Below are 14,169 nucleotides of genomic sequence, written 5' to 3'. Positions count from 1 at the left end.
CAGAATGATACACCTACAAATCTAGGGGACCCAATGAGGCCATTCAGAAAAGACTTCAATCTAGAATTTTAGTTCGAATAATATTTTTATTTTTTAAAAATTAGAAATTTTATATTGACATGGAGTAAATTTTTTTCCCCCCAGGGGAAGTCCAAGACAATACCCTGCTTTAATCCTAACACTTTATTACCAGGTAAGCAATTTTTTTTTTTGGTACTGCTCATTGAACCAAAGAGTGCCTTACCACTGAGCCACATCCCCAGTCCTTTTTATTTTGGCATAGGGTCTCACAGAGTTGCGTAGGGCCTTGCTACATTGCTGAGGCTGGCCTTGAATTTGTGATCCTCCTGCGTTAGCCTCCTGAGTTGCTGGGATTATAGGCATTGTCACCATGCCTAGCCATAAAATGAATTTTAATTATGAATATAACCATACTATTTTTCTCAGAGTGTATATATATATATGTGTGTGTGTGTGTGTGTGTGTGTATGTAGTTATATATATGGTTATATATATATGTATAATTATATCTTATTAGTTAATAAAGTTTATTTGCAATTGATATTCTCTGTAGTAAATACTAGTTTCAGATTTCTCCAAATATAGGAGTAGAGACTTGAAACAATAAAAAAAAACATTGCTACTAGTTCCATTAATCCATGAAGAACTTCCTTATGTCTGTCATCTGTAAAAATTGATACCTTTTGTGTAAAGTGCCTGCATGATAAAAGAACCTTGATGAACCTTGATATTCTTTTAAGATTGGTCAGTAAAGTACTTATTAATCTCTAGAGTGAAATAAACTTTGTATCTAATTTCATAAGGTTACTTTATTGTAGTAATACTTTTATCTAGACATTATTCCAATTGTGCTTATGCACACAGGTAATAATTATGCACAAAATATGCACAATGAAACTTGGATTTCAAGGTGGTTTTATATTAAATTTCAGTCTTCACATTTCTCTGCCTAAATTATATTCTGTTTCATAGTGTTTCAAACAAAACCAGATAATTTATTTTGTCCTGCTTTCTACATTTAATTGCTCTACAACCAGCCAATTTCTGTCAAATCTTAACATTTTTCCCATTATATTTAATCATGAATTCCTCTAATGCAAAGCTAAATAATTTAATGAGAATGAAATATTTCCTTCTATATTATGGTTTTAATATTTTGCTGTTGAAGAAACAATATAGACAAGGCTAGAACCACGGTTAGAAGCACAGGCTGCAGCCAGACTGCATGGGTTCAAGTCTGGTTCTGTCGGTTATTAGCTGAGTGACCCTCGGAAAATTCCTAACCTGTGGTTCAGTTTCCCCATCTGAGAAATTGGACTAATAGAAGCATCTGGAGTATTAATTTGATGTGAAGATTAAGTGAATTAATGTTACAATGCTCAGAATAATACCTGCCATGTAGTTCAATAAGTATTAGGTACGAGGGCTGGGGCTGTAGCTCAGTGGCAAAGCACTTGTCTAGCATGTGTGAGGCACTGGGTTTGATCCTCAGCACCACATACAAATAATATAAAGGCATTCTGTCCATCTATAAGTACAAAAAAAATAAAAAGTATTAGATGTGAGTCTATGAAGTAAATCCTCTAAAATGAAAATAGAAACATGGATGTTTTCTTCCTAGATTAGTTAAACCTGATAGACACATATAGTAATTTGCTGATAAAAATCACTATAAACATTCATCATGTTTTTCGTTAGTTATTTTCTTGATGATGATTAGTTTAAGAACACGTATGTGAGGCTCTGACTTAAAATTGTTATGCCCTTCTGAGAAGCATCATGGGGAGATTTGTATTTCTGAACACTGCTGTTGGAGTCTTCCAGATCATTGTCAATTAACCTGCCTTTTCCTGACACATCCACGTGGTCACACAGACCCTCTGCTGCGGGACTACTGGGTGTACGAAGGCTCTCTCACCATCCCGCCTTGCAGCGAAGGTGTTACCTGGATATTATTCCGATACCCTTTAACTATATCCCAGCTACAGGTGAGCACACTCTTAAATCTCTCAGAGTGAAGTTCTGCGTTAAAGGTTAAATATTGTTTCTGTAAAAGGAAAATGTCTGTTTTATGTTTTAGCTCCCTTTAGATCAGTCATACCTTTTCAGATGAAAGTTAAATGTCTCAAGCCAGTGAAAGCAATGGAAAGGTCAAAGAAGAACAAAAATCCAGCACTCATTTATAGATAATAAAGTTTTTTAAAAGTTAGTTTTTACAGAGTAAACAGAAGTCACTGAAAGAGCCAAACTTTTGATTAGTCTAGTTATTCCTTTATGATGTTTTCTCAGGTGTGGAGAGGAGAAAGGTCTGGAATAAAGTGAGAATGCTGATTATTTTTGTCAGCTCCTTTTCACTCCTTCCCTGGCAGTAACAGGAGCCTTCTATGTGTGGAGAGGCCAAGAAGCCAAAAGAATGCCTTGGAATGTTCTAGACTGTTCTATGACTTTACTTTGGGTCATCCACTGAGGCCTTGAAACTCTATAAAGGTTCTCTAAATGCTAATGCATACTGGTGCAGTGTGGCACACCTGTAATCCTGCTATGTGGGAGGCTGAGATGGAAGGATCCTTTGAACCAGCATGGGCAACACTGCAAGATGTTATCTCTAAATAAATAAATAAATACATAAATGCCAGTGGATGTATTTATTTATTTATTTATAGTGGATGGGAACACCCAAGTGAATTGCCACTGGGATGTTAGCTGGTTGAACATGAGGCAACATCATTATAAGGAATTTGAACAATGATTTTGAAGGGACTGGGAATATATCTTAGTGGTAAAACAATGCCTAGCCTGGGTTTGTTCCTCAGCACCAAAAAACAAAACAAACAACAAAAACCAACGATTGTGATATTATTACAAGAAAGTTGCTTTAAATATGTTATGGTTTAGATGTGAAGTGTCCCCCCAAAGCTCACATGTGAGACAATGCAAGAAGGTTCAGAGGAGAAATGATTGGGTTATTAGAGTCTTAACCCAATCAGTGAATTAATCCCCCTGATAGGGATTAACTGAGTGGTAATTGAAGTGGTAGGGTGTCGCTGGAGGAGGTGGGTATTAGGGCATGGCTTTGGAGTGTATATATTTGTATCTGGCAAGTGGAGACTCTTTCTCTGCTTCCTGATCACCAAGTGAGCTCCTTCCCTCTGCCACACTCTTCTGCCATATATCCTGCCTCACCTTGAACCCTGGGGAATGGAGCCAGCGTCTTATGGATGGAGACCTCTGAAACCATGAGCCTCTAATAAACTTTTCCTCCTCTAAAATTGTTCTGGTAAGTCACAGTGGTAAAAAAGCTAACGAAAACAAAATATCTCATGTCCTCCAGAGATGCATCCAATGGACATATTCTAGAAAGCTATTTTCTCTTTATGATCAAGCTCAAAAAGGCAATACTCAGAACAAACTAAGTTTTCTTTAGTAACATTTTACAAATTTTTTGATATCTTCCTTTATTTTTAGAAGTTAAGAAGCTCAAGTTTCCTGCCAACACATTCAGGTCTCTTTTTATTTGTCCTTAAATCTTTAAAATTCTTTTTTGAGCATTTAATATTTTTTCTTCTTTTCTAGGGATTAATTTTAAAAGTTCCCCATCCAGCCTTTCCTCTCCATACTCATCATTATCTTATGGACTTTTATCAAATCACTTCTGAGTCTTCATATTTTCCACATGACAAATCCTGATTCCTTTATTTATTTATTCATCTTTGTTATTATATGAAACGTATTCCTCAGTGCCAGCTTGGCATAGAGGGTACAGAGATTAAAACAGATTAAAGTTTTCACTTTCAAAAACTTTACCACAGAGTTGGGGAGGAAAATGGTCATATAGGTAATCATAATTATAGTAAGTAAGGTGGAAGAAACCCAACCCAGACTGAGAGGTTTAGGGAATAATTCCTGAAAAATATTAGAAAGTTAGTCTGGCGAAGGAGAGTGAAGAAGTTAGAAATTTGAGTTTAATAGTAAGAATAGAGGGTTGCGCTAATGATATCTAGATTTGAGATTTCAAAGCAAAGATGGTAGCTGTTAAAACAGATAAAACTCAAAATTTCAGTTATGTACTGTGGATATCTATTTCACATGAACATTTCAACATATATGTTACTGATTCACATAGAAGAGTCCTTTTTTTGTGCAGCCATTCAGGAATCCAGGGTGAAGGAAGTTCGTCCGCATTCAGTGCCTTCCTCTCAGAGTTGCTCTTGGAAGGGGCTCTTAGCCAGCAGGAAGAGTGTGAAGATCTCAAGAGAGAATTTTCAAGGGCTGGTCCTAAAAAATGGTGAACTCCCCTATGCTTACTTTCTGTTGGCTACAACTAGTTACATGATCACACCTACCTGGGGGAAGGCTGGGAATTGCATTTTTATGTCATGTTCAGAAGAATGAACTCAGTGATCAAATCAGCTACTGATTGCTGCCACCATGGCTGGGGTTGAGTATTAGTGGACATTGCCAGCTGGTGAAAAGCATCTGCAAAGACTTGGAGCCAACAGAAAGCAGAGGGCATCTGGGGAGTGCCCATAGTTAGCCTGAGGGCCTGTTCTTTAGAGGAGGTTGGAGAAGAGAGTAGGGGCCTGACTTTTGTTATCCTGCCTGATGCTGTATTGTGGAGGTGAACTTCATCCTGAAGGTACTCCAGAATCCCTGGAATGCAGCAAGGAGGAGACATGACCAAGTGTCAGTTTGAGAAACATTTCTGTAGCTGCAGGATGATGGTGTGAATCTGAGTTACCATGGTGGCAGTGAAATGAAGGGAAGGGAATCGCTTTAGAAATAATAAGGAAGTAGAATCAAAACTTGGTGGCTGAAGACATAGGAAGGATTTGTGGGGAGGAGAGATCCCTCTGTTATTCTCTGGATGTGGCTTGGTGAATATTAGGTGTCACTTTTCAGCATAACATGGAATCAAAGAGCAGGTTCTATGGAGAACTGTGAGCTCATGGTTGTAGACATCTATACATGGTGGGTGAAGCGCTAAGTATGGAAGAGGAGATCCTTCAGGAAGAGAAAAGAGGTGATTCTGGGAACTGCAGACTGGCAGGGTACCAGGGGTCTTCTTTGTAAGAGGTATCCCAGGGAATGGCTTGCGAAGCAGGAAAGTCAGGAGGCAGGTGGGACATCTGGAGGGAGTAAAAAGATCATGAGTAGCAGATTCTGCACACACAGCAGTTAAGGGCTGAAATGCGTGAATTGGGCTTAGCCCCAGGGAGAAGTGTTAGACCTAGAAATGATATAGGTCAGCTGAGTTTCTATAGTGACATTTGTTCAGCTTTACTTTGTTGAGGGATAATTCTATAATACTAGATCAAATCTTTTAGTGAGAAATAAATACTTTTTCTCTGTAACTACAAGTTTCATTTTATTGAAAGTTGGTTGGGTTTAACCTTGTTGAGCCACAGAAATTCTTTGTTCCTCTTAGACCTCTGTGAAGGATTCCTTGCTGGTATAGCACTGGGGATGTTCATGCTGAACTCCTGAGAATGCTAACTGAAGTCCCGTGGACAGGATATAATATTTTACTACCTTGTTGACCCATGGGCTATTCTGAGATCAGGAATAAACCATTGCTTCTTTAGGTCTCTGGCTTCAAAGAGAACATCGGTTTGTTATGCTTTTGAATAAAGGCAATGACCTAAGTCTAACCATATCTTCCTTAAGGGGAGCCAAAGTCAAAGGAATGTGTATTAGAGAGAAAAATCTCTACTGCCTTTGAAAATGGATGACTTTCCAATTAGCTGTAATCATTCAAGAAAAATGATTTAGGTGCTCTTAGCACATGGCACCATTGCAGCATCTCTTCAGAGGGCCAGAGTGTTAAATATAGACAGTGTGCACACACAGAGAGACACAGGTTGATGTATATTAAAATGCAATTTAGAGTGATTTAGAAAAACAGTGTGATCTCGGGAGAGTGTAAATCAGTCTGTCCTTGACTCAAAGGCTTCCCTTGGTGCTGCTGCTCATATCATTTCAGAAAAAGCAGGGCAAAAACTCAAGAGGTCCAGAGAGGGCAATGAAAATGAGAGGAACTAAAGGGAGAGGGTGTGATTTTAGAGTCTAGATCAAGAAAAGTTGAGATGCCTTATAATATTGTACTTAAAGGGAGGAGAGGCAGGAGGCAGACAGGGAATGTGTGTGAGAGAGAAAAAGAGCTAGCAAGAGTGAGAGTGAGAGAAAGAGAGGGAGGGAGGGAGAGAAAGAGAGGGAGGGAGGGAGAGAAAGGGAGGAGAATATATGGAATATGTGTGTGAGAGAGAATATATGAAATATTATAAAATAATATATATATATATATATACATATATACAATAACAAAAAGAATAGTAAATGGTAGGTAGAGTCTCTACCTAGTTGAATAAACTGAGAAAAAAATAAAACCTTGCATTGAATTAGAGGAAAATGTCTCGTATATCGTGGGTTAATGTGTAATTAAGCTGCTGAATGTTGTTACGGAGGCAGTTGGTGTCTTGAAATGCATCATCTGCTGTAACATAATAGTTTGTGCACTAATGACACTGAAGAGGGTGCTCTGGGTCATGATACTTCCTATTAAATGTGCAGCAGCTAAGATTCAAGGAGGAGGAGACTTCTGCTGAAGTACAGTGTTGATAATTAAGCCCCGAGTTAAGGGTTTACATTGTCCTGAGCACCCTGAGTCTAGAATCCAGGACTAGAAGACCTTGCTTAGTTGAATTTTTCATTATTCCTGATTTGCATTCAATATACTCGGGTGGGAAAACATGATTTGATGGATTTGAATGAATGTAATTTTCTTCTTTCTAGGATCTATAACCATTAAATAAATTTAAGATAAATAATGGTCTAAGGATGAGGAAATCAAAGTAGAAATAAGCAAACATTTTCTTTTACAAATGGATTGTTGCTTGGAAATGAGATTCCATGATTAAAATAAAAATACCCAAACTTCATCAAATCTGACAACAGAAATTGTAAGACACATCCTTATTTCCCAGCCATTGAAATGTGCACCAATATTCATCTCAGAATTGGTAGAACATCATTACGGTTTACTCTCCTTTTCCTGCATTTCCCTCCTACTTATCCATTTCAATTTCTTAGCTTATCTGTATTCTCCTATTAGCTATTTGTCTCTGATTTTTCTCTTTCATTCTAAAGTAATACCAGTGCAATGAAGGAACATGAATGTGTTTACTGTTTTTCACAACATGGGCATATGTCTCTTGGAACTCTGTAAACAACTGTTTTTTTTTCTTTTCAGTCTTGCCTTCTCTTTATCCCTTCCCCATTCCATAATTCTATAGGTTGAAACATGGGTCTTTTCATGGCCTTGAGAGTCCAAGTTAGGACACTTAAGTTCCTGGTCTGTGGGTTGGGCTCTAAGCCTCTTCTTTTTTTCTTTCCTTTTTTAAATTTTTATTTTATTTTTTGGTGTTGGGGATCAAGCCAGGCCTTGCATATGCTGAGCACACACTCCACCACTGAGCCATGCACCCAGCACTGTGCAGTGAAAATGTCTTGTCAGCCACCACCAGCACCTTCAAGGTCCTGCTCCCAGTGACCTAAAACTTTCCACTAAGCCTCATCTCTTAAATTTTCCTCCACCCTCCAGTAGTGCCAAGCTGGAGACCAAGCCTTTAACATGTGGGTCTTTCAGGAATATTCCAGAACTGAACTATAGCAAACACAGACTGGGTAATTTTTAATGAATTTGTTTGACTTGTAATTCTGGAGGTTGTGAAGACCAGGAAGGAGTATGGCACACACATCTGGTGAAGGTCTTTGTGTAGAGCAGAAGACCAACGGAGGGTGGGAGCAAGAGAGAGCTGAGCTTACTTTTGTAAGAAACCGACTCTCACAATTACTAACTCTTTCCCATAATAACAGCATTAATCCATTTGTGGGGGAGAGTTCTCATGGCCTGATCACTTCTTATTAGGCCCTACCTCCTGCACAACATAACATATTATTCTAGCTCATTTGTTTTCATTATTAATAAAGAAAAATGGGAATACTGACATTTTTGTTAAAGTATTTTATTAGTATGATTGACATACAAAAAGCTATACGTATTAAATATAAATCATACACAAATATATGCATTAGGTGAATTTGGAAATAAGTAAATATACCCATGAAACCATTGCCACCATCAAGGCCATAGACATATCTGTTAGCTTCCTTCCATATTATGTATAATGGTGGTGGGGGTGGTGGTGGTGATGATGATGATGATGTGTTTATTTGGTAAGATCACTTAATGTAATATCTATTCCCTTAGCACTTTTCAAGTATATAATACAGTATTGTTAGCTGGAGGCATTATGTTATATAGTATATCTCCAGAATTTGCTTATTTTGCATACCTGAAACTTTGTACCTTTAACTATCTCCTCCCCATTTCTACCTCCTTATATCTCTGGAAACCTCCATTCTTCTTTCTGCTTTCATGAGTTTGACTGTTTTAGATTCCACATATAAGTGATATCATAAGTATCTGTCTTCCTGTGTCTGGCTTATTTCTCCTTCTGGAAATAAAATCCAGAACCAAAGGAACTGAAGTCATATCTTAAAGAGGCATCTGCACTCCCCTGTTTATTGCAGCCAAGACATGGAAATAACCAAATGCCCATAGAGAGAAGAATGCCTGGAGGATACTGATTTTCTGTATTTCCTTTTTAATATGATGACACATAAAATATAGTCATAACAACTTGGGACCTCTTATAAGTTAATTTGTGCCAAACTATGAACCCTGGGAATTAACCCATTGAATGCATTCATAAAGAAAGCAGTTTTAAAGCTGAACATGAGCGAGTAATCTGATTTGTTAGTGAAGGTTGAACAAATGTCTTAGATCTGCTAGAGTGCCTGCCTCTCTGATTCAGACAATAGTGATTTTTCAATCTAATACCTTTAGAAAACTTCTTCCTGTAGTGTTGGACCGCTGTCCAATCTCTCTTTCAAATTGGTTAAAAACAAATACTGTATTGTAATAGAGACACCTTAAAAGACGATGCAATTGCATGTTCAAATAGATATAATACTGATGTTTTCTGCAGTGCCCTGACAGTTGAGTTTGTTGGAGACTCTTATCCTGAGATATGATCCTCTTCATTTGGCTCAGTCCCTCCTTTCTTAGTGGGCTAATGCAGCATGCACTTGAAACCATTTGAAGGGACTAAAGGGGTTTTGAAGGGTGGTTACTTCAGAAAAATTGCCATTTCAGAAAGATGCGTTTTTGCCACCATCCCTGTTGACGTTTGAATCCTTCAAAGCATGGCTGTGATCAGAGAACTGCATTTCTTGTGGAATCGTTTTCTTAGCAAGCAATGATTTGAGGCTGACTGTTGATTTAGATCTGCTTTTCCTGAAGTAGTTTTCACAGAGTGTGCCTCAGGTCGAGCCCTGGGGCTTGAAGAATGTGACTTCTGTTAAAAATACGTAAATATAAAACTCACCTAACTTTAAAGTAAGCTTCAAAGTCAATAAAAATGGAGTCTTTCATATAGCACATTAGGGAGTTAGGTGTCTAGTCCACATTGTTCATCAGTGACCGTGTCTATGGTCCACTCCATTGATTCTGGCTACAGGTGTAACTTATGATTATGTATAAAGTGAATGCTAGAAGAGGTGACTTTACATTTTCTCAGTGAATTGGTTTATTATCAATTGTAGCTAACTATTTATCTCAAAATGCTAACAGTTAGACTTCAAAAGAAGTTGTTGTGGTAAGAGGGCTAATATTTATCAAATATTTTCTATGTCTTTGAGACTATTCCAATGATTTTCATGAATTTTCTTACTTCTTATGCTATCTTTGTGAATTTTTAAAATTTTCATTACCATTGCACATATGTGAAAACTGAGGCTTGAAGAGGTAATGTCATGTGGTCATTTGGGTCACAAGTGGCAGAATGAGGACAGGAACCAGCCTGTGAATATAAAACCCATACAGGATTCCCTGACTGAGGAGGTTCCTTTCTATTCCACACTTAGGAAAACTTTTAAGGTGAATGCATAAAATTACAGGGGATTCTCATGAAGATCAGTTCTAGAAATTACCCAGCTGTCACATGCAGTGGGTGCTACCTACATTCCTACTTGAAGACCCTAAGAAGATCTAGTGAAAGCATATTATGTAGATGAAATAGCAACTGACACTGTTGTGTAAATACAGCCCATAGGCATTATAGAAAAATTAAACAGGACAATCCCAGTTGGGTCACACTTATTTATCCTACCTTGGGAAATCAATCAGTATTTGGAGACATGGAAAAAGGAAACATCAGAACTCAGCTTTGTAACTTGGTGTCTGATCTAACAATTTTGTTCCACATCTCTGTGTCCCAACATGTATGTGAATAGGTGGCATTAGAATCTTGTGGAATTCAACTTTTTTGGAGTCATGGAGCATCACCTTTAGAAAATGCACATATGCAATTTTTCTTATCATTTAGGGGTTTCATGGTCTCCCTGAAGTCTAGACTTCTTTTTAGATCCCCTGAATTAGTTGATCTCATTCATTTCTTTTCTCTTTATGAAGGGAAGAATTCTTTGGGCTTTGTCATATTAAGGACTTTTATAGATACGATCTTGTGATACCCAGTTGGTGAACTTTTGGTGGATTGATGCTATTCAAATCACATTTGCTCAATACCTTGGGATGGTCATGTGTAACTAATAGAAAAATTAATAAAAATTAAGATCAAATAGAAAAATTAACACCTTGGGATGTGTGCAGGATACAGGTTATACAGATATGAGTAGAATTTCTAAAGAGGTTGGAGCTGGGATAAAAGGTGGATTTGGAATTGTCTGATTTCTGCTACCAGCTGATTACGAGATCTTGTTAATCTCTATAGCCTCAGTTTCTCCATTCTGTGTAAAGAATGAAGAATGGCTGTTTTATGTGACATAAAGCAGTTCAATGAAGTAACGGATGCTGAGCCCTGCAGGTAACAAATGATTGGAAATGACCCTGGGGAATGCTCATCACATTTTTGTTGCTATAATACTTCTCAGAGAATTCTGTCTGGCCGGCTGTAGGTTATTAGGAGGCTCAGACCTGGCAAGTCTAAGAAACTATAGTGCCTCTGATGGTTCCCTCAGGAATCTTCAAATCTCTTCACATATCACAGGTGAACCACAGGCCTCCGAGAGGCAATCAGAGGAAGGGAGTGAAGTTGGAGATTGCTATTGCTAAGAAAGGAAGTTGGGCTTAAACTTTTAGAAGATTGGAGTATTCTTTGGATCTGTGTCCTCTAAAGATCTAGATAAGCAGCAAAGTATTTTGATGAAGAAATCCTCTAATTCACTTAATAAATCTAATATGTAATCAGTGTTGACATGCAGTTACATCGGAATGTGTTAATTTAAAATATACAAAGGGGAGCATTTAAGACTGTTTACACATTTGATCACCATTTTGTGTTGTGGACAGGCATAAATGCTTTTTTCACATTCACGAATGCAGTGTTTCCAGGGCTACTAGAGTTGTCTGAATACCTCTATCTTTAATTCTATTGTCTTCTCGTACAAGGACTTTTTTTCTAATGTCTGTTTTCAGGTCTGGAAGAATTAATTCTGTTTTTCTCTTTTTGAAGTTTAATTTTCTCTTTTATGTCATTGTAATTTATGCATATTTTAAAGTCATTTGTGAAACCCCAGTTTCGTTAATGTCTGATCAGTGATGAGCCTGTTTTGTTCTGCTTTTGGTTTTCAGATAGAAGAATTCCGCAGGCTGAGGACACATGTTAAGGGTGCAGAACTTGTGGAAGGCTGCGATGGGATTTTGGGAGACAACTTTCGACCCACTCAACCACTTAGCGACAGAGTCATAAGAGCTGCATTTCAGTAACCAGAGAGCAGGAACAAGCCCATCTTCATCAAGGTATGTGCAGATTGAGAAGGAAAATGAGGTGCACAGTTAACTAAACCCAGCATCCCAAAGTCCCTCTTGCGGTTAACCTGCTAATTTAGTAATAAAACAAGTACACTTGATCTTAATAAAATTTAGGACATATTCTCATGCCTCATTAGCAACAAATCAGGTAGTTATTTTAATTTCATGCAATGTGCATGAAACCTATGAGTCTCATATTTTCCCACCAGAGCAGCCATTAATTCCATTTTACTTTAAATATTGGTTTTCACAGGAAAAGCATATGAGAAAAAGAACAGGGCTATGCCAGGAGCTCTTCAGTAACTCACTATATTGCCTCCTCCTGAAACCATAGCCATCTCCCTGTACTCTCCATGATGAAGGAGCACAAAGGAATGGACTAGAAAAGCATGCGAGCCTCTACATTGATCCTCTTGTCAAAGGCAGATCTGACTGTCTTATTTGTTGGGTTATATGGGGCAGATGTAGCATGAACTGAAATACTATCCTATTTAAGTCCTTTTGTCTGCTCAAGAAGCATGTGTTAATCTTCTGGAGAGGTAAATGTTTTATAATCTACATACGTTAATATATTGAATTGCCAGTATATATATTCCTTACCCATTAGTAGCTAACAAAACAACATCACAAACATGGAAAGGAAAACACACAAAGATACCTATGTGCTGGACTATTTCTTTACCTTGTGTGTTGCCTTAGCATCTGAAGCAGGCCCCTGCTTCCCCTGAGAGGAGGTATCTGCTGGAATGATGCCTAGGGAGGCAGGACAGGGCCTAGACAGTGTGGTGAACTGTTGAAGGTGTGGACTTCTGAAACCATGTCCAGAGGAACTTTGGACTGGGGAGTCATGCATGAGTAGAAATCTCTCTCCTCAAGGAGCTGAAAGTTTCATGAACTGGACAAAGCACATGGGAATTTTCACGGGGGGTCATTTCATCCATGTGTTGCCCAAGAATTTTTCTTGCCTCTCTATTATCCCTGTACAGTACTCTATTCACCCTGCCTTTTATCTTTGGTGAGTGAGCTTTGCCAACTGACTTCCTCGCTACCCCAAGGCCTCGCTCCAATACCATTCTCACCAGATATCTCTGCTTCTCTCTTTGACCACGCCTCACATTGCATATTCTTTCTTCCTTGCAGCTAGTTGTGTCAATCTTATTATTCTCTCTTATTTCAAGCTTCTTAAGGGCTGAAATGCATTTATTTTACTATGAATCAGGCCAATTAGAAGTTCCTTAGGACTCTGCAGGTTGTATCCAAGCTCACCTCCTTCCCATTCTGCATTTTCCTTTTCTGAGTTAGCTGGTACCATTTGTCTCCTCTTTCTAATTTTGGACTTGGCCAGGGTCGGGTAAATTTACCTTTGGTAAGAATGAAAAGAAATTTTCAGTAATACATATATGGTAATGAGAAAAATCTAAGGTGCTTTAGGCTAAACCTTATAATGGAGGATAGTCAATCAGAAGTCATTATTGAGCACCTACTGTATGACTGGGTATTACAAAGCTGAGAAGGACAGACATGGTCTCTGCTCTCATGGTGCCCAGGATCATAAATTGTAAACTGTAATGAATTCCATGAATGAGAATAACAAAGCAATGTGGGGAAAGAACTGCCAGATGGGGGAATAATTTTTTTTTTTTTGACAAAGATCCCGAGGAAGTGCTCAGGGGAGAAGAAGTAAGAATTTGATGCATTGTGGTATCTGAAAGAAAGCCCTGTGAGTCTGGCATGTAGAAATAAAAGGTGTGAAACCAGCAAAGCCCAAATCTCCGACGGTCTTGTCAGCCACTTTAAGGCACCTTTATTTCATTACTGTTATATTTGAACTCAGGGGAGTGACCTGATCCCATATGTATTTTTAGAGGTTGATCCTACCTGGAAAATTGAATGAATTTGATTACAGTGGGCCAGGGCAGGAGTAGAAAGATATTTTACAAGTCCATTGAGTAGCCAAGGTGATAGACATGGAGGCTCAGACCCTAGAATAGAAGCAACAGAGGTGGAGGGATGTTAATTTATAGGAAATAGAAATTGTAGGTGGTATCTGATGATGTATTGGGAGAAGGTGCAAGGAAATGAAAATGCGAAAGAAAACTGCTGAGGTTTGGGGCTTAAGGAAGTGAGTGAGTTAAGAATGCTATTGAGTGACAGTTGGAAACCCGGGGAAATAGTCCGTCTTGGAGTTGGAAATATAGAGTTGAGTTAGAGCACATTGAGAGAGAGATGCCTGTCTTTCACAACAGTGAGCTTGTTGT

General features: G+C 38.3%; 1 protein-coding gene across 1 annotated transcript in view; it reads left to right on the top strand.

Moving 5' to 3' along the window:
* Positions 1-14,169, top strand: part of Ca8 (carbonic anhydrase 8) — an 88,799-nt gene that overhangs the window by 55,055 nt on the left and 19,575 nt on the right. Inside the window, exons 6-8 of the mRNA XM_046460534.2 lie at positions 145-193; positions 1,897-2,009; positions 11,732-11,899. Of these exons, the coding sequence (XP_046316490.1) occupies positions 145-193; positions 1,897-2,009; positions 11,732-11,866 (297 nt within the window). The 3' untranslated portion in view covers positions 11,867-11,899. The remainder of the gene's footprint in view (positions 1-144; positions 194-1,896; positions 2,010-11,731; positions 11,900-14,169) is intronic.

This window comes from Marmota monax, unplaced genomic scaffold, assembly GCF_021218885.2.
Source record: "Marmota monax isolate L192 unplaced genomic scaffold, Marmota_monax_Labrador192_F-V1.1 WCK01_AAM20220418_F8-fsc00063, whole genome shotgun sequence".
Lineage (NCBI taxonomy): Eukaryota > Metazoa > Chordata > Mammalia > Rodentia > Sciuridae > Marmota > Marmota monax.
Note: the sequence above shows the minus strand (reverse complement) of the source record. Positions and strands in the feature narration are given on the sequence as shown.